Source organism: Cetorhinus maximus, chromosome 3 (assembly GCF_964194155.1).
Source record: "Cetorhinus maximus chromosome 3, sCetMax3.hap1.1, whole genome shotgun sequence".
In the NCBI taxonomy this organism is placed as follows: Eukaryota; Metazoa; Chordata; class Chondrichthyes; order Lamniformes; family Cetorhinidae; genus Cetorhinus; species Cetorhinus maximus.
Window position 1 is genome coordinate 159,544,638 of NC_135881.1, and position 21,820 is coordinate 159,566,457.

The 21,820-nt window shown below is 44.1% G+C and overlaps 1 protein-coding gene across 1 annotated transcript in view; it reads right to left on the reverse strand.

Moving 5' to 3' along the window:
* Positions 1-21,820, reverse strand: part of phactr1 (phosphatase and actin regulator 1) — a 711,982-nt gene that overhangs the window by 397,629 nt on the left and 292,533 nt on the right. Inside the window, exon 2 of the mRNA XM_078539187.1 lies at positions 9,614-9,778. Coding sequence (XP_078395313.1) covers positions 9,614-9,778 — 165 coding nt within the window. The remainder of the gene's footprint in view (positions 1-9,613; positions 9,779-21,820) is intronic.

Genomic DNA, 21,820 nt, shown 5'->3' on the forward strand with positions numbered 1-21,820 from the left:
ACAAGTCTACTGGAATTTTTCGAGGATGTAACAAGTAGAGTTGATGAGGGGGAGCCAGTGGATGTGGTTTATTTGGACTTTCAGAAGGCTTTCGACAAAGTCCCACATAAGAGACTGGCGTGTAAAATTAAAGCGCATGGGATTGGGGGTAGTGTACTGAGATGGATAGAAAACTGGTTGGCAGACAGGAAACAAAGAGTCGGAATAAACGGGTCTATTTCCCGAAAGGCAGGCAGTGACTAGTGGGGTACCACAGGGATCAGTGCTGGGATCCCAGTTATTCACAATATATATTCATGATTTAGATGAGGGAACTAAATGTAATGTCTCCAAATTTGCAGATGGCACAAAGCTGGGTGGGAGGGTGAGCTGTGAGGAGGATGCAGAGATGCTTCAGTGTGATTTGGACAAGCTGAGTGAATGGGCAAATGCATGGCAGATGCAGTATAATGTGGATAAACGTGAGGTTATCCACTTTGCTGGCAAAAAACAGGAATGGCTATAAATTGAGAGAGGGGAATAAGACCATAAGACATAGGAGCAGAAATTAGGCCATTCGGCCCATCGAGTGTGCTCCGCCATTCAATCATGGCTGATAAGTTTCTCACCCCCCTTCTCCCGCCTTCTCCCCATAACCTTTGATCCCCTTACCAATCAAGAGCCTATCTATCTCAGTCTTAAATACACTCAATGACCTGGCCTCCACAGCCTTCTGAGGCAATGAATTCCATAGATTCACCACTCTCTGGCTAAAGAAGTTTCTCCTCATCTCTGTTCTAAAAGGTATTCCCTTTACTCTAAGGCTGTGCCCTCAGATCCTAGTCTCTCCTACTATTGGAAACATCTTCCCCAAGTCCACTCTATCCAGGCCTCTCAGTATTCTGTAAGTTTCAATCAGATCCCCCCTCATCCTTCTAAACTCCATCGAGTATAGACACAGAGTCCTCAAACGTTCCTCATATGTTAAGCCCTTCATTCCTGGGATCGTTCTCGTGAACCTCTTCTGGACCCTCTCCAGGGCCAGCACATCCTTCGTGAGATACGGGGTCCAAAATTGCTCATAATATTCTAAATGTGGTCTGACCAGAGCCTTATAAAGCCTCAGCAGCACATCCCTGCTTTTATATTCTAGTCCTCTCGAAATACATGCCAACATTGCATTTGCCTTCCTAACTACCGACTCAACCTGCAAGTTAACCTTAAGAGAATCCTGGACTAGGACTCCCAAGTCCCTTTGCATTCAGATTTCTGAATTCTCTCCCCATTAGAAAATAGTCTATGCCACTATTCTTCCTACCAAAGTGCATGACCTCACACTTCCCCACGTTGTATTCCATCTGCCACTTCTTTGCCCATTCTCCTAACCTGTCCAAATCCTTCTGCAGCCTTCCCGCCTCCTCAATACTACCTGTCCCTCCACCTATCTTTGTATCATCTGCAAACTTAGCCAGGATGCCCTCAGTTCCTTCACCTAGATCATTAATGTATAAAGTGAAAAGTTGTAGTCCCAATACTGACCCTTGCGGAACTCCACTAGTCACCGGCCGCCATCCTGAGAAGGACCCCCTTATCCCCACTCTCTGCCTCCTGCCAGACAGCCAATCTTCTATCCATGCTAGTACCTTGCCTCTAACACCATGGGCTCTTATCTTACTGAGCAGCCTCCTATGCGGCACCTTGACAAAGGCCTTCTGGAAGTCCAAGTAGATAACATCCATTGGCTCTCCTTTGTCTAACCTACTCGTTACCTCCTCAAAGAATTCTAACAGATTTGTCAGGCATGACCTCCCCTTGATGAAACCATGCTGACTCTGCCCCATTTTACCATGCACTTCCAAGCATTCTGAAATCTCATCCTTAATAATGGACTCTAAAATCTTACCGACGACCGAGGTCAGGCTAATCGGCCTGTAATTTCCCGTCTTTTGCCTCACTCTCTTCTTAAACAGGGGTGTTACATTAGCGATTTTCCAGTCCTCTGGGACCCTCCCTGACTCCAGTGATTCCTGAAAGATCGCCACTAACGCCTCCACTATCTCTTCAACTATCTCCTTCAGAACTCTGGGGTGTAATCCATCTGGTCCAGGTGATTTATCCACCTTCAGACCTTTCAGTGCAACAGAATGTGCAACGAGACCTGAGTGTTCTTGCACTACAGTCGCTGAAAGTAAACATGCAGGTGCAGCAGGCGGTAAAGAAGACAAATGGTATGTTGGCCTTCATAGCCAGGGGGTTCGAGTACAGGACCAGGGATGTCTTGCTGCAATTGTACAGGGCCTTGTGAGACCACACCTGGAATACTGTGTGCAGTTTTGGTCTCCTTATCTGAGGAAGGATGTACTTGCTATAGAGGGAGTGCAGCGAAGGTTTACCCGACTGATGGCAGGACTGACAAATGAGGATATGGGGTAGACCATTTAGGACTGAGATGAAGAGAAATTTCTTCACCCAGAGAGTGGTGAGCCTGTGGAATTCGTTACCACAGAAAGTAGTTGAGACCAAAACATTGTACGTTTTCAAGAAGGAGTTAGATATAGCTCTTGGGGCGAAAGGGATCAAAGGGTATGGGGAGAATGCGGGAGCAGGCTATTGAGTTGGATGATCAGCCATGATCATAATGAATGGCGGAGCAGACTCGAAGGGCCGAATGGCCTACTCCTGCTTCTAGTTTCTATGTTACAAGTAGATGAACGGCTGGATCTGCATCAATATCATCACAGGAAATGCTGTTGAAGAGGGTTTAACCCGGTTACACAAGATCGTGGGAAGCTGAATGGAGATTCAGAAGGGAAGATGCAAGGCTGAAAATTAAAGGCAGAAAATAAATAAGAAAGTCCAAATATTACAAATACAAATATAAATATTAAAAAAGTGAATAAACTTTATCAGCATCCCTTTCACCATGGGGCACAGTGGCAGCAGTATGCACCATCGACAAGAAGCACTGTAGAAATTTGGTACTATGAGTCCTTCAACACATCTATTCTGCAACCTCCATTACCTTGAAGAACAAGGGGGCGATGGCCTCTCACGGGAAAGCAGCAACAGCCAAGTTCACGGCACCATGGGTGGCTCTGCTGCTCAGAGGAGCAGGAGGAAAACAAGTGGCAGGGCTATAGTGATAGGGGATTCAATAGTTAGGGGCATAGACAGACGCTTCTGTGGCTGCAAACGTGAATCAAGGATGGTATGTTGCCTCCCTGGTGCCAGGGTCCAGGATGTCACGGAGCGGCTGCAGGACATACTAAGGGATGAGGACCTGCAAGCTCTGAAGTTAGGAGATAAATTAAAATGCAGGACCTCAAATGTAGTCATCTCAGGATTACTCCCAGTTCCACGTGCTAGTGAGAGCAGGAATAAGAGGGTAGACCAAATGAACACGTGGCTGGAGAGATGGTGTAGCCGAGAGGAATTCAGATTTTTGAGGCACTGGGACCGGTTCTGGGGAATGTGGGACCTGTACAAACCGGACGGGCTGCACCCAGGCAGAGCTGGGACCAGTGTCCTTGCGGGGGCTTTTGCGAGTTCTGTTGGGGAGTATTTAAACTAGTGTGGCAAGGGGATGGGATCCCAGGAGTAGGGTCAGATACAGATCAGAAAAATGGAGGTAGAACATTAGCTAGGGATATTGTGTTAGACATGGAGTTACAGGAGAAGCAAAGTTTAGTAAGTGTCCAGCAAGGGAAATTGACAGGGTTAAACTTTATACTTCAATGCAAGGAGTATTACAAACAAGGTAGGTGAGTTAAGGGCACAGGTAGACACATGGCAGCAGGATGTCATTGCTATAACGGAGACCTGGCTAAAGGAGGGACCCAATTGGCAGCTTAATATCCCTGGTCATAGAGTCTTCAGGCACAATAAGAGGAGATAAAAAAGGAGGGAGGGTAAAGAATCAATTCCAGTTGTGAGAAGGGACGATATACTAAATGGGTCAACAAACAAGGCTTTATGGATTGAGCTTAGAAATAAAAAAGGGGCACTCACACTACTGGGAGTATACTACAGACCCCCAAAGAGTGAAAGGGAGATAGAAGAACAAATACGTAGGCAAATTTCTGCTTGTAAGAGCAAGAGGGCGATAATAGTAGGAGACTTCAACTATCCTAATATCAACTGGGATTTAAACAATATCAGGGGCACTGAGGGAGAAAAATTCATGCAGTGTGTCCAGGAAAATTTTTTCAACCAATTAGTGACAAACCCAATGAGAGGAGATCCAATTTTAGACCTAGCCTTGGGGAACGAAGCAGGGCAGGTGGGTGAAGTGACAGTTGGCGACCATATTGGGGACAGTGATCACAATTCAGGTAGATTTAGCATTACCAAGGAAAAGGACAGAGATTAGGCAGGAGTAAAAGTCTTGAACTGGGGGAAGGCAAATTTTGCAGAAATGAGAAGGGACTTGGCTGAGGTGGACTGGACAGCTGGAGGATAAAACAGTGGAAAACCAGTGGGAAGCACCAAAAAGCGAGATCCTAATTGTACAAAGTAGACATGTCCCCTACAAAAATAAACAAAGGAGATATTGTTTGTATGGCTTTCCAGGAATGCCAAATCTAGACCTCCATGGTTGTCTAGAAGAATACAGGGGAAGATCAAACAGAAAAAGAAAGCATACGATAGGCACAAAGAACTAAACACTGCAGATAGCCTAGACGAATATAGGAAGTGCAGGGACAAAGTAAAAAAGGAAATAAGGAAATCAAAGAGAGGGCATGCAAAAAGATTAGCAAGTAAAGTTAAAGATAACCCAAAGATGTTTTACCAATACATTGATGCTAAAAGGTTAGTTAAGGAAAAAGTGGGACCTATCAGCGATGAATATGGAAACTTGTGTGTAGATGCAGAGGCTGTGGGAAGGGTTTTGAATGAATATTTTGTCTCCGTGTTTACAAAGGAAAGGGAGAATGTAGATATAGTAGTACAGGAGGAACGCTGCGAGATATTGGACGGGATAATCATAAAGAGAGAGGAAGTACTCGAAGAGTTGAAATCCTTGAAAGTTGATAAGTCACCAGGGCCAGATGGATTGTTTCCGAGGGTGCTGAAGGAAGTCAGGGAGGAGATAGCAGATGCTCTGAGGATGATTTTCCAATCTTCACTAGATACAGGGGAGGTACCGGAGGACTGGAGAAATGCAAACGTAGTTCTATTGTTTAAAAAGGGATCAAAGGAAATGCCAAACAATTATAGGCCAGTTAGTCTTACATCAGTGGTGAGCAACTTAGTAGAATCAATCCTGAGAGATAGGACTAACTGTCATGTGGAAAGGCATGGACAGGAAAGGGATGGTCAGCTTGGATTTGTTAAAGGAAGGTCATGCCTCACAAATCTGATTGAATTCTTTGAGTAAGTGACAAGAAGGGTTGATGAAGGTAGTGCAGTGGATGTTGTGTACATGGATTTTAGCAAGGCATTTGACAAGGTCCCACGTGGCAGATTGGTCAGCAAAGTAAAAGCCCATGGGATTCAGGGTAATGTGGCAAACTGGATAAAAGTTTGGCTTTGTAACAGGAAACAAAGGGTAATGGTTGATTGATGCCCTTGCGAATGGAAAGTTGTCTCAAGTGGTGTTACACAGGGCTCGGTGTTGGGACCCTTGCTGTTTGTGATATATATTAACGATTTGGACGTGAACGTGGGGAGCACGATTGGGAAATTTGTAGATGACTCAAAGATTGGCCGAGTAGTGGATGGTGTAGACAATAGCCATAATCTCCAAAACGACATAGATGGGTTGGTGGAGTGGGCGGTAAAGTGGCAGGTGGATTTTAACATAGAGAAGTGTGAGGTCATACGTTTAGGGAGGTCAAACAGTTACAGGGATTACACAATAAATGGGGATATACTAAGAGGGGTAGATGAAGTGAGAGATCTTGGCGTACAGGCACACAGGTCCCTGTAGGCAGCAGTTCAAGTAGACAAGGTTGTAAAGAAGGCATATGGAATGCTCTCCTTCATTGGCAGAGGTATAGAATATAAAAGTAAGGATATAATGTTGGAATTGTATAAAACACTGGTGAGGCCACAACTGGAGTATTGTGTGCAGTTCTTGTCACCACATTACAGGAAGAATGTAAAAGCTCTGGAGAGAGTGCAAAGGAGCTTTACAAAAATGTTGCCAGGGTTAGAAAAGAGTAGCTGCAAGGAGAGATTGGATAGGTTGGGGTTATTTTCCTTAGAACAAAGAAGGCTGAGAGGTGACTTGATTGATGTGTACAAAATTATGAGGGGCATAGATAGAGTGGACAGGATAAAATTGTTTCCCGTGGAGAATTCTAGAATCAGGGGACATAGATTCAAGATAAGTGGCAGAAGGTGTAGGGGGGACATGAGGAAGAACTTTTTTATGCAGAGGGTACTAGGTGTCTGGAATTCACTGCCCAAGTTGGTGGTAGAGGCAGAAACTCTAAACTCTTTTAAAAAGTTCCTGGATCTGCACCTTAAGTGCTGTAAACTGCAGGGCTATGGGCCGGGTGCAGGAAGGTGGGATTAGAAAGGGCACCTGGATGTCCTCAGGTTGGCATGGATAAGATGGGCCGAATGGCTTCCTTCTGTGCTGTAACTTTTCTGTGGTTCTATATGAGAAAAGAGTGTAAAGGGGTTGGTTCTATGGTAGAGAGGAGATATAGAGAAGATTTAATTGAATGCATAAAATTGTGAAGGGATCAGAAGAGGGGATAGGAAAGATCTATTTTTCATATGAGTGTGATCAATAACCAGGAGGCATAGATTTCATGAAACGAGATTGAAAGTATACAGCAGAAGGGGAAATAGAGCAGCAAGACATCATAAAACAGCACAAGGGGAGTGAGAGCTGCGAAGACACCTTAAAACAGCACCAGGGGAGAGAAAGCTGCGGCATGCCACAAAAGCACGCAAGAGAGCAGCAAGACACCATAAAACATTGCAAGGAGAGAGAGAGTTACGAGACACCGTAAAACAGCACCGGGAAGAGAAAGCTGCGGCACGCCGCAAAAGCACGCAAGAGAGCAGCAAGACAGCATAAAACAGTGGGAGGGGGAGAATGAGCAGCGAAACACCATAAAACATTGTAAGGGGACAGAGAGTTGCGAGACACCATAAAACAGCACCGGGGAGAGAAAGCTGCGGCACGCCGCAAAAGCACGCAAGAGAGCAGCAAGACAGCATAAAACAGTGGGAGGGGGAGAATGAGCAGCGAAACACCATAAAACATTGTAAGGGGACAGAGAGTTGCGAGACACCATAAAACAGCACCGGGGAGAGAAAGCTGCGGCACGCCACAAAAGCACGCAAGAGAGCAGCAAGACAGCATAAAACAGTGGGAGGGGGAGAATGAGCAGCGAAACACCATAAAACATTGTAAGGGGACAGAGAGTTGCGAGACACCATAAAACAGCACCGGGGAGAGAAAGCTGCGGCACGCCACAAAAGCACGCAAGAGAGCAGCAAGACAGCATAAAACAGTGGGAGGGGGAGAATGAGCAGCGAAACACCATAAAACATTGTAAGGGGACAGAGAGTTGCGAGACACCATAAAACAGCACCGGGGAGAGAAAGCTGCGGCACGCCACAAAAGCACGCAAGAGAGCAGCAAGACACCATAAAATAGTATGAGGGGAGAGAAAGCTGTGACACGCCACAAAAGAACGCAAGAGGAGAGCAGTGGGACACCATAAAACAGCATGAGATTAGAAAAAGCAGGGAGACACCATTAAACAGCACGGTTGGAGAAAGCACTTAGAGGGCATAGTCCTTGGAAGAAAGGGAGGCCCAATCGGGATAAAGGGTCTGTCATGGAGGGCCTCTCCTTTCCCTGCCTGAGGCCTGAGTATGGTAACCTGCCAGGCCTTCATCCTGAACATCCCTGACCCCCTCCCACCAGACTCAATATTGAGGCTGAGTGCGAAGCAGTCCTTAAGTTGCCATTAATTGGCCACTTACGGCCTCCATTGGGGTGAGGGTGGGCAGGCCTTGTATTACGACTTGCCTCTGTAAAATGCAGAAAGGTCAGGGATGGGCAGGGATCTGGCAGTAAGGGTGCACATGGTTGCCCCACCCTCCCCCCACCCGCTTGCAAACCTGCTAGCGGGGCCTTGTAAAATTCTGCCCATTCAGCTGACCCTTGATAAACATGCATTACTGATGCTTCAACAAACAAGAAAAACCTGCATTTATAGAGTATATTTCTTGACCAATGGATGTCTCAAAGTTTTTTACAGCCAAATAAATGCTTTGGAAGATTAGTCACTGTTGTAATGACAGCCAATTTGTGCACAGCCTACTCCCAAAGACAGCACTAAAGTTTATAAACTGCGGGGAAAAAAAGATTCACTTGCTGATCTTTGTGCAAAAGCCCCTATTAAAAATGAGAAACACAGTAAATATTTTGCATTCACAGAACAAGTTTTTTGTGTAAGTTACACATGCGTGCAGAATAGCAGGTTTAGGGTCAGTTTCCTACAAAACTGAGCTCCTGGGTGGGAGTGGAGGTCAACCACTTCCCCGCAGGGAATATCAAAGAATCAAAGGCAAATTCTTTGCACATCATAGCTCTATAATTGGGTCTGAGGTTTGAGAACCTGGCAACCGCAAAACCACTCAGCTGCAGCAGGTATCAAGCAAAGAAACAAAAGATGTGTCTGTCGGAGGTGTAAATGGGAATAGCAGAATCAAGGTCAAACATAAAGCAATGAAGATGAACAAGATAAAAGAGACAAGCATAAATCTCGTTGGACAGAAGAGCTTTCCAGAATATTTTTGCTGAGCATTTCCATCATTCTCAGCTTTTATTTCAGATTTCCAGTGTCAGCAGTATTTTGCTTCTGTCTCTGTCATAACTGGAGACTGGGTCATAGAGACCACAGTGAACAGCTGAATATTTCTTAAAGGATGAGATTTCTAACATGAGCTTATAGTACTCTAGTAAAAAGTGCCAATAGATTAGCATGTGCCATCTGAAAGAGAAGTCACAACTATAGCCAGATATCATGATTGTGTCATAATTTACGATTGAGCCTAACACTGATGTAAAAATAAATCTTAATAAAAATCAGCTCCCCTAATGGCTCAATTGATGGAAGGAAGGTTTATCTTAGCAGTGTATACAAAATAGGCCACAGCTACTCTAGGCTGTACCCCAGTACAGCCGCTGTAAATGGCTGGATTAGGAAAGAGAAAATCCACAGGTGCTCCTGTGGCTGATTCCTGCAAGAACCCCACATGAATGAATGTTGAGAGACTAGCTCAGCTGTCATGTCTTCTTTAAGTGAATCATTTTGTTAGTACTTACTTCCCATATCCAAAGTCAAGGATTACACACAAAAAGGGTAAGTTTCCTGGTGTGCCTGTCAATTATGAAATTATGTATTATGCACATGAGGTCTGTAAGGACTGGGGGGAGGAGGTGGAATTGACGGAAATAGGAATCAGGACAAACTCACAGATCACATTTTGATAAAGATATAAAAGTTCCAACAGACAATAATAAGGCTAGAAGCACAGAAGTTTACTTATACATTAAGGTCTCAGAGAATTGGATGTCACTATTTTCTCAGTCCAAACAGTACACTCATTTTGCAGCTCCCCAGATTCAGAATTGATTAGAGTAATTTGTAAAAATGCCTACCTGCAGATGTCTGTTTAAACTTTTCACTTTTCTTCTTCCTCCATTTCCACGGTTTAAACAGCCTCCCTAGTGTTGCAAATTTGCTTCTTCTCCTGATGGGTGGTGTGTGAGTACCTGGGACCAGTGACTCTGAACGCATTGCAGCCAGCCTTTCGACTTCTTCCGCTGGATTGAGGAACAAAAGAGAAAGTTGAGCAATGTGATGTCAGAACGTTTGATGAGATTATGTTGTATCACTCCCATTGTTTGGAATGTTTCAACTGTAAATTATTATTTGGAAGTTCCCAATAAAGCTAACAGCCCACAACATGAAACAGGTGCCATCATGTTTATCACCAGTCCATTGTTAGCCTCATCTCTGCAGGTCTCATTTACACTGTGTCACTCTGTCTAGAAACTGTCTGCTTCCCTCTATTTCAATCTTCTTGTCTGTATGTAAGTGCACATTTCTCTCTGTAAGTGCTTGACAGACAAGAGAGCATCATTCTTTAAAATGCCATTGTATTTGCATGCTATTAATTCTTTTTATCTGTTGGCAGTGGGGGATTCAGCGGCAACTGGGCTGCCAAGAACTGTACATCTTAAAAGTTTTACAATAGACATTAAGTGAGAGTCACTGAGAAAGCTGGTATCCTAAGTTGGCAATGACAACATAATCAGGCATTCATCGTGAAGGATTTGTTTTAAAATAGTAAACTAATAAGGAGAGAGCATCATGATACCAGGCTGTTGAATCTCTGGGTCAGGTATTGCAGAAAAAACAGATCTCAATCTATCAAACCCAGCTCTGTGGGATGGGCTGTTTCAAATCAGGTAGGTGTAGGTTAATGAGAATGTGTAAATATACCAGAACTGGTGGTCTCAGGCAGTACTGTCATAGCAGTGACACTTGCTGCAAAATGCCATTAAATCCATTTTTAAAAACTGGATTTAATTAAATTGCCTTTTAATTTAACGATTCTTAGCTATTGAAGTGCACTGGACCACAATTCCTTAGTAATAAAGTGGGGAGGCTTCCTGTTTTGTTCTGTCTTGAGAACATACAGATTCTCCAGGCACAGTGAAGAATGAACAGGACAGAGACAGGGTCATGTCTCTAGACCATGCTAGGATTTCTGCAGCATTTTAAAATTCATATAATTGACCTGTTGAGTGCCCAGCAGGAGCAGTTGAGGGGTAGAAAGTGCTGTTGCTGTTTACCTGCGTTAGTCCTCCTATCCACAAATTGATTCACAAAAATTATGATGAGATTGCAATGCCAAGCTGGAAAGTAGGATGTTGTCTCTACTCTTAACTCTTTTCTTGTTGGATGTGCAATCACATCCTTCCTATAATGTGGTGACCAGAACTGCACACAGTACTCCAGCTGTGGCCTCACCAAGGTTCTATACAACTCCAGCATGACCTCCCTACTTTTGTAATCTATGCCTCGATTGATAAAGGGAAGTGTCCCAAACGCCTTTTTCACCACCCCACTAACATTCCCCTCCGCCTTCAGAGATCTATGGACACACACGCCAAGGTCCCTTTGTTCCTCAGAACTTCCTAGTGTCATGCTGCTCATTGAATATTTCCTTGTCAAATTACTCCTTCCAAAGTGTATCACCTCAAGCTTTTCAGGGTTAAATTACATCTGCCTCTTATCTACCCATTTGACCATACCGTCTATATCTTCCTGTAGCCCAAGACACTCAACCTCACTGTTAACCACCCGGCCAATCTTTGTGTCATCCGCAAACTTACTAATCCTACCCCCCACATAGTAATCTATGTCGTTTATATAAATGACAAATAATAGGCGACCAAGCACAGATCCCTGTGGTACGCCACTGGGCACTGGCTTCCAGTCACTAAAGCATCCTTCTGTCATCACCCTCTGCCTCCTACAACTAAGCCAATTTTGAATCCACCTTATCAAATTACCCTGTATCCCATGTGCATTTGCCTTCTTTATAAGTCTTCCATGTGGGTCCTTCTCAAACGCTTTGCTGAAATCCATATAAACTACATCAACTACACTACCCTCATCTACACACCTGGTCACCTCCTCAAAAAATTCAATCAAATTTGTTAGGCATGACCTCTCTCTGACAAAGCTATGCTGACTATCCCTGATCAAACCTTGCCTCTCCAAGTGGAGACAGATTCTCTCCTTCAGGATTTTCTCCAATAGTTTTCCTACCACTGACATGAGACTCACTGGCCTGCAGTTCCCTGGCTTATCTCTACAACCCTTCTTAAATAGCGGAACCACATTAGCTGTTCTCCAGTGCTCTGGCACCTCCCCCATGGCCAGAGGGGAATTAACAATTTGGGTCAGAGCCCCTGCGATCTCCTCCCTTGTCTCCCTCAGCAGTCTGGGACACAAATCATCCGAGCCTGGAGAATTATCCACTTTTAAGCCTGCCAACGCCTCCAATACATTGTCACTCCCTATATCAATTTGCTCAAGAACCTCGCAGTCTCTCTCCCCGAGTTCCATACCTTCATCCTCATTCTCTTGGGTGAAGACGGATGAGAAGTATTCGTTCAACATTCTACCGATGTACTCTGGCTCCACCCATAGACCGTGGTCCCTACTCTTTCCCTGGTTATCCTCTTCCCATTGATACACTCATCGAATATCTTGGGATTTTCCCTACTTTTACCAGCCAGAGCTTTCTCATATCCCCTCTTTGCTCTCCTAATTACTTTCTTAAGCTCCACCCTGCACTTTCTGTACTCCACTAATGCCTCCGCTGATTTGCCTCCCTTGCACCTGCTAAAAGCCTCTCTTTTCCTTCTCGTATCCTGAATATCCATGGTTCTCTGGCCTCTTACCCTAGGGGAACATATTGAGCCTGTATCCTCCCTATTTCCTTTTTGAATGCCCCCCACTGCTCCTCTATAGATTTCCCCACAAGTAGCTGTTCCCAATCTACCTTGGCCAGATCCTGCCTTATTTTACTAAAACCTGCTCTCCCCCAATCCAAAACATTTTTTTGCAACTTGTCTATTTCTTTGTCCATAACAAGCTTAAATTGTACCATGTTGTGGTTGCTGTCACTAAAATGCTCCCCCACCACCACCACAGCCACCTGTCCGGCTTCATTCCCCAGAATTTGGCCCAGCACTGCACCATCCCTTGTTGGACCCTCTACATATTGATCTAAAAAGTTCTCCTGTACACATCTCAAGAAATCCACTCCATCCAAGCCCTTAGCACTATGTCTATCCCAATTAATGTTGGGAAAGTTGAAATCACCTAGTATAATTACCCTATTGTTATTGCTTTTACACACCTCCGCAAATTGTGCACATATTTGCTCCTCAATTTCCCGCTGACTAGCTGGGGGTCTATAATAAACACCTGACAATGTGGGTGCCCCTTTTTTATTCCTAAACTCTACCCACAAAGTTTCATTCGATGCCCCCTCCCAGATATCATCTCTCCTTACTGCAGTAACTGACTCCCTAACTGATAATGCAATGCCTCCTCCTTTTTTACCCCCTCCCGTGTCTCGCCTGAAGATTCTATAACCCGGAATGTTGAGCTGCCAATCCTGCCCCTCCCTCAACCACGTTTCAGTGATGGCTACTATATCACAATTCCACATGTCAATCCTCACCCTTAACTCATCCGTTTTACCTGTAACACTCCTGGCATTAAGGTAGAGGCCATCCAGCCTTGCCTTACTCCTTTGAAATTTAATGCAGCTGTACTCCCTCTGACTTGATTGTTTTACTGTATTATGATGTGTCTCTATTCTGCTAACATTCTGTGGTCCCCCTGCCGAATTAGTTTAAACTCCTCCCAACAGCACTAGCAAACCCACCCACAAGGATGTTAGTCCTAGGATGGTTCATATGTTGACTGTCCCGCTTGTACAGATCCCACCTTCCCCAGAAACAGTCCCCGTGATCCAGGAATCTAAAACCCGCCCTCCTGCACCTACTCTTAAGCCACATATTCATCTGCGCTATTCTCCTATTTCTGAGCTCGCTAGCACATGGCACTGGGAGTAATCCAGAGATTACAACCCGAGAGGTCTACTGCCCAACTCCCTGAATTCTTGCAAGGCCTCTTCCCTCTTTCTACCTATGTCATTGGTACCAACATGTACCATGACCTTTGCCTTATCACCCTCCCGCTTCAGGATTCTATCCTGAATAATTGTTTCTGGAAGCTTCCCCACCACCTAAGTTAAATTGACTGGTCTGTAATTGCTGGGTTTATCCTTACAACCGTTTTTGAACAAGGGTTTGCAGTCCTATGGCACCAATCCCGGATTCTGGGGGAGACTGAAAGATTATGGCCAGTGCCCCTGCAACTTCCACTCTTGGATGCGTCTCATCCTACCCTTGTCACCTTTAGGTACCGACAGTTTATCCAATGCCGCCTCCTTATCAATTTTGAACTCTTCTAGTGACAGGGTTTCCTTCTCTGTCACTGTGGCCTCGGTAGCATCTGCTTCCTTTTTAATGACTGATGCAAAGTATTCATTTAACACCTCAGCCATGACCCCTTTCGGTCCCTAATCAGCCCTACTCCTCCTTCTACCGCTTTTTTACTATTTATGTGCCTTTAGAAGACTTTGGGATTCCCTTTTGTGTTGGCTGCCAGTTTTTTCTCATACTCCCTCTTCACTTCTCTTATTTGCTTCTTCACTTCTCGTATTCCGCTTGGTTCTCAATTGTATTTTCCACCTGACACCTGTCATAAGCACAGTTTTTCTTCTTTATCTTAATTTCTATCTCCTTTTTCATCCAGGGAGCTCTGTATTTGATTTCCCTACTAATCCCTTTCGCGGGAATATACCTTGACTTGCCCAAACCATTTCTTCCCTGAAGGGGGAACTCAAGGAGACAAGCAACTACGCCGGAGTGAAACGGAGACTGAGTGAGTGGTGAATTAGATTCACGTGGGAATTCAGTGCACAGGGGAAAGTGGTGAGCCATGCATAGGAATTACTCTAAGTTAACTGAGTAATTAAATTAACTAAACAACATAAGTAACAATGCCAGGACAGGTGCTATGTTGCAGCTGTGGTTTGTGGGAGCTTGTGTGAAGATAGAGTGCTGGTGATAAAGGGACAGCAAAAATCATGGGTGATTTTAATCTACATTTAAACTAGAAAGGCCAGACTGGCAGTAGTAGCCTAGATGAGGAGTTCATAGAATGTTTTCGAGATAGTTTTTAGAGCAGCATGTTCTGGAACCAACCAGACAGAAGATTACATTAGACTTAGTATTGTGTAATGTGACAGGGTTAATTAATGACCTCAGAGCGACCTAGGTAGCAGTGACCACAATATGATTGAATGTTACATCCAGTTTGAAAGGGAGAAGAGTGGGTCTAAGACTAGTATTTTAAACTTAAATAAGGGCAACTATGTGGGCATAAAAGCTGAACTCGCTAAAGTGAACTGGGATACTGGGCTAGAGAATAGGGAAGCAGTGGCAGACATTTAAGGGAATAAGTATATTCCTACAATAAAGAAAAATTCTAAGGGGAGGACCACCATCTGTGTTTAACTAAAAGAAGTTAAGGACAGCATCAAAGTCAAGGAAAACGCACATAACTGCACAAAGGTGAGTGGCAGGTCAGATGATTGGTTGGAATATAAAGAATGGCAGAGAATGACTAAAATGAGTATGAGAGGAAGCTAGCTAGAAATGTAAAATCGGATAGCAAGTTTCTACAGATATTTAAAAAGGAAATGAGTAATTAAAGTGAGTGTTGGTCCTCTAGAGAGTGATAGTAGGGGGTTAATGGTAGATAATAAGGACATGGCAGATGAAATTAACAAATATTTTGCTTCTGTCTTCACTTTAGAGGATACAGCTATTACTGGAATGTTTTTTTGTAAGTCAGGAGCTGGAAGGGAGGGGGACTTGGTGAAATTACAATCACTCGGGAAGCGGTACTGACCAAACTGATGAAATTGCAGGCTGACAAGTCTCGGGTCCTAATTGACTTCATCCTAAAGGAAGTGGTTAATGAGGTAGTAGATGCACTGGTATTAATTTTCCAAAGTTCTCTTCCTGAACAGTATTGACAAGGTGGACGTGGAAAGGATGTTTCCTCTGGTGGGTGAGTCCAGAACTAGGGTGCACTGTTTTAAAATTAGGGGTTACCCTTATAGGACAGAAGTGAAGAGAATTTTTTTCTCTCAGAGGGTTGTGCAACTTTGGAACACTCTGCCTCCAAAGGCAGTGGTGGCAGAGTCATTGAATATTTTTAATGCAGAGGTGGATTGATTCCCTTGCCTAACAAGAATCGAAGGTTATCAGGGGTAGATGGGAATGTGAAATTCAAAAAACAAACAGATCAGCCATGATCTTATTGAGACACAGATCAGGCTCAAGGGGTCGAATGGCCTACTTCTGCTCCTATTTCTGATGTTAGTAGCCCATTGTTCAGCTATAATTTTTTCCTGCCAACCTTTGGTTCCAGTCTATCCAATCCAGCTCTACTCTTGCCCCATTGAACTCAACTTTCCACCAGTTAATTATTCTTACTCTGGATTGCCCATTGTTCTTTTCTACCGTCATCCTAAGCCTTATGACACAATGATCACTGCCTCTGAAATGTTCCCCCACTGACATTTTATCTACTTGGCCCACCTCACTGCCAAGAACCAGGTCTAGCAGTGCCTCTTTTCTTGTTGGACCGTTCACATACTGTAGAAAATTCTCCTGAGCACACTTTAGGAGCTCTTGCCCCTCTCTGCCCTTTACGCTACCAGGTTTTATATTTGACTAATTAATTTTAGCTACTCTATAATAATGTTTTCACCTCTCTAATTTCCCTGCAGGTTTGCTCCTCTACATCCTTCCCACTAGTTGGTGGCCTACAGACTAAACCGAGCAATATAATTGCACCCTTTTCGTTCCTTAGCTCTAGCCAAATTGATTCTGTCCTTGAACCCTTTGGGATGTCCTCTTTCTCCAGCACTGCAATGCTCTCCTTAACCAATACAGCCAACCCTCCTCCTTTTCTTCCTGCCCTATCTTTCCTGAACACTTTGTACCCAGGAATATTTAACAACCTGTCCTGCCTTTCATTGAGCCAGGCCTCTGTTATCGCCACAACAGCATAATTCTGCATGGCAACCTGTGCATGTATCTCACCAATCTTATTTATTATACTCCATGCATTCACATACATAACCCTGATTTGGACTTCATCGCTTTCTCCCTTGCTCCAACTCTGACTATTAACTTACTATATTCTAGTGCTATCTGTCTCTCCCAGTATTTTGTGCACCTTGGTATTACTCTCTAATATTCTCTCCTGGTTCCCACACTCCTGGCGAGTTAGTTTAAAGCCCCCTTACGAGCAAAATACCCCGCAAAGAACTCAGTCCCAGCTCTGTTCAGGTGCAACCCGTCCAGCTTGTACTGATGCCATCTCCCCCAGAGCCTGTCCCAGGAATCTAAAGCCCTCCCTCCTGCACCATCTTTCCAGCCATGCTTTATCCTCCTATTTCTGTACTCACTTGCACGTGGTGCTGGGAGTCATCCAGAGATTACTACTTTTGAGGTCCTGCTTGCTAATTTTCTACCTAAATTCAGTCTGCAGGACCTTCCTACTTAAGTCACTGATACCAACATGGATCACAGCCTCTGGATGTTCACCCTCCCCCAGAAGAATGTCCTGCAGCTGCTCAGCGACATCCTTGAACCTGGCACTAGGGAGGCAACATGCCATCCTGGAGTCACGTCTACAGCTGCAGAAACGCCTGCCTGTTCCCCTAACACAATCGCTCTTCAACTCTTCTTCCTCCTCTCGTGTACAGCCATGTACCTGGCTCTTTTTGCACTCCTGAGGAACCAACACCCTCATCAGTATCCAAAATGGAAAACTGATTAGTAAGCGGGACCCCAGGGAACTCCTGCGCTACCTGCCTGGTTCTCTTGTGCTGCCTGCAGTCACCCATTCCATTTCTGCCTCCAAGCTCCTAACCTGCAGTGTGCCCACCTCTCTGAACATGCTATCCATGTAGCTCTCAGCCTCGTGGATGTGGCACAGTGACTCCAGCCGCCGCACGAGCTCCGAAATCCAGAGCTCAAGTTTCTGCAGCTGGCAGCACTTCCTTGCACATGCAGTCATCTAGGTCAGTAATAGTGTCCACGATTTCCCAAAAATTACAGCACACACATTCCACATGACCGAGCTGCCCTGCCGTGTCTTTTACTTTGCTTCCCTTACGTTAACTTTATTTTACTTTGGTTTACTTATATTACTAACATTACTGGCCCTGACTTCCCCTTATTCCTCATGTTCTTACTCAAATCCAAGTAGATACTCCTTTAAAAATAATACTTTTCGAATTTACAGCTATTTAAAGACACTCCCTAACAGCAGTTTCTTACCAACCAATAAACTTACGGTTTTCCTGTGATGTTACTATTCGATTTTTTTTTGGTCAAACTCAGCTTTGAAGGGGAAGTTTACACCAAGGTCTGTTTCTGCCCGGCTGCTCCTGTTCCTGACTTTGAATAATTCTCATGCATACCACACCTCTTTCCCCGTGCACTGAATTCTCACATCAGCCCAATTCGCTACTCGCTCAGTCTCCATCTCACTCTGGCATAATCGCCTGTCTGCTTGCGTGCCCTTTACTGACTTTTAATAGCAGTAAGACAATCACCAGGGAAGTGGTACTTTGAAAATTGCAGGTTGACAAGTCCACAGGTCCTGATGGACTTCGTCCTCAGGTCTTAAAAGAAGTGGCTAGTGAGATAGTTAATGTATTGGTTTTAATTTTCCAAAATTCACTAGATTCGGGGAAGGTTCCATTAGATTGAAAAATAGCTAATGTAACTCCTTCATTCAAAAAGGGAAGGAGACAGAAAGCAGGAAACTATAGGCCAGTTAGATTAATATCTGTCATAGGGAAGATGTTGGAAGCTATTATTAAAGACATTACAACAGGCACTTAGATAAATTCAAGGTAATCAGGCAAAGTCAAGATGGCTTTGAGAAAGGAAAATCATGTTTAACCAATTTATTAAAGTTCTTTGAAGAAGTAACAGGTGCTGTGGATAAAGGGGAACCAGTGGATGTGCTGTACTTAGATACCAGAAGGCATTTGATAAGATACCTCATCAAAGGTTATTGCGGAAAATAAAAGCCCATGGTATAGCTAGGGTATAACATATTGGCATGGATAGAAGATTGGCTAGCTAACAGGAAACAGAGAGTAGGCATAATTGGTTCATTTTCTGATTGGCAGAATGTGATGAGTGGTGTGCCACAGAGATCAGTGCTGGGGTCTCAACTCTTTACAATTTATATAAATGATTTGGATGAAGAGACCAATGGTCTGGTTGCTAAAATTTGCTGATGATACAAAGGTATGTAGTAAGTTGTGAAGAGGACGTAAAGAGGCTACAAAAGGATATAGATAGGTTAGCTGAATGGGCAAAGATCTGGCAATTGGAATATAATGTGGGAAAATGTGAGGTTGTCCATTTTGGCAGGACAAATAAAAAGAAAAAGAGGCATATTATCTAAACCGTGAGAGATTGCAGAGTTCTGAGATGCAAAGAGATCTGGGTGTCCTAGTGCGTGAATCACAAAAGGTTAGAATGCAGGTGCAACAAGTAATTAGCAAAGATAATAGAATGTTATTATTGCAAAGGGAATTGAATACAAGAGTAGGGAGGGCATTGACGAGGTCACATCTGGATGTTCTGACATTTTTTTTTCTTTTTCACCTTCCACCCTGCCTCCAAAGGCCTGGGAAAATTCCTTCCAATATGTCCTGGAAACTACAAGGTGAAATGCCATATTAGATTGAGTAATAAGTCATGAGCCAGGCTTCATTAACAGCCCAATGGTGTGAGAGCATTTATCCAATGCCAATCATAATATGATTAAATTCAATGTATTGTTTGAAAGAGAAATTCATAACACAGCTATTCAGATTCTCAATTAAGATAAGGCTGACTCCAATGCAATAAGACAAAGACTGTCCACTGTTAACTGGTAAAACAACAGAAGGTCAGGGGGAGGGGCGTTCATAGAAGAATTTAATGCGACACAGAACTAGTTTATACTCCTAAGGGGCTCAAGCTCTAAAAATAAAATGATGGGTGACAAGAGTTAGACATAACACTAAAAGCATGAAGAAAATGCAGAAAAATTCATGTATCCTGACAAATTGAAATGATGCAAGAACAGCAAAATGTGACAGTGTTTAGGAAGAGTTAAAAAGGGAGTATGAAAAGAAAGTTACAAGGGTTATCAAATCAATACAAAACATTTTAACAATTTTATTAAGGAATACAGGATGGTCTGGAGCAATGTGGGCCCTTCAACAACAGATAACAGTGATGGTGTCAATGAAAATAAAGAAATGTTGGGTAAATTGAACAATTACTTTGCATCAGTCTTTACAATAGAAGGAGGTCAGCATGCTGGAAATCCCAAGCAAACTGGTACTGAATTAAAGACAGGATCTCAACAAAATTAGTATAAGCAAAATAACAGTAATGAGGAAAATGCCAGGGCCAGATCATTATCATTGTACGTTTTTAAAGGAAGCGAACGAGAACATTACAGATGCGTTAACGATCAATCTTTCAGCGTTCTCCTGATTCAGAAACCATTCTTCTAGATTGGAATATTGTGTATGTCATTCCATTACTCAAGAAAGGTGTGAAAGAGAAACCAGGGATTTAGAGACCAGTTAGCCTAATATCTGTTGTCAGCATATTACCAGAATCTATAATTAAAGGAAAAGGTGAAATAAAAACAGACAATGCTGGAAATACTTAGCAAATCTGGCAGCATCTGTGGAGATAGATGCAGGGTTAACATTTCAGGTCGTGAAATGGAGCTGCACTTATCCAGGCAAGTGGAGAGTATTCCCTGGGACTCCCCCTTCCGACTGAACCTTGCTGCAGTATCCTGCTGCCCAATATTACACTCCCACCAACCAGCTAGCTGTCTCATTACAGGAACATAAGGATGCTGCTGTGGTGGCAAGAAAGGCAGTCCAGCAAAACAGCGACATCCTCTCTCAAGCCAACATGCCTAACACTGAGGCCTTAATTAGTCAAAACTAGCTCCACTGGGCAGTACATGTCATTCACATGCCTAACATCAGACTCCCGAAGCAACTGTTCTACTCAGAACTCCATCGCTGCAGCAGACTGCTAGGAGGACAGCATAAACACCTCAATGATGTCCTCAATGCATTCCTGAAATGGTCAAACATCTGCAACGACTCATGGGAGTCCCTGGCTTGTGACCAAACAAAATAGAGGTTTATTCGGGAAGACATTGAACATATATCAAGAGACGCCGTCGAGAACACGCAGAGGTGAAGTCAAGGCATCAGAGAGAGGACACGAACCTCCAAACAACTCATCTACCTTACTCTACAAGCAACACCTGTCCCGCATGTGGCAGAGTCTGCAGATCATGCATTGGACTTAACAGCCAACACAGAGCTCACTGAACTGGAGTGGAAGCAAGTCATCCTTGAGGAACTGCCTAAGAGAGAGATTTAAGTAGATAACTGACTAGTAGAATGTAGATGAGGCCCAGGCATGCATCTTACCTTGCCAAGGTCGGGACAGTTTGCTGCTCACCTCAGCCCCCATTTTCCCATTTCAGCACCTCGAGTTAAAATCCTTGGGCTGAAGTAACATTCACACCACACAAGTGCCAGGCAATGACCATCTCCAACAAGAGAAAGTCCAACCATCTCACCATTCAGTGGCATTAACATCACTGGAATCCCAACTATCATTGACCAGGAACTGAATTGGGCTAGCCATATAAATGCTGTGGGGCAACAAGGTCAGGTCAGAGGCTGGGAATTCTGCGAACAGTAACTCACTTCCTGACTACCCAAAGCCTGTCCACCATCTCCAAGGCACAAGTCAGGAGTGTGGTGGGGCACTCTCCACTTGCCTGGATGAGTGCAGCTCCAACAACAATTAAGAAGCTCAACACCATCCAGGACAAAGAAATTGGCACTCCGCCAACCACCTTCAAAATTCACCACCTCCACGGTGGCAGCAGTGTGTACCAACTACAAGATGCACTGCAGCAACTCACCAAGGCTCCTTCAACAGCACCTTCCAAACCTGCAGCCTCTACCACCTAGAAGGACAAAGGCAGCAGGTGCATGAGAATACCACCACCTGTAAGATCCCCTCCAAGTCACACACCATCCCGACTTGGAACTACATCGCCATTCCTTCACC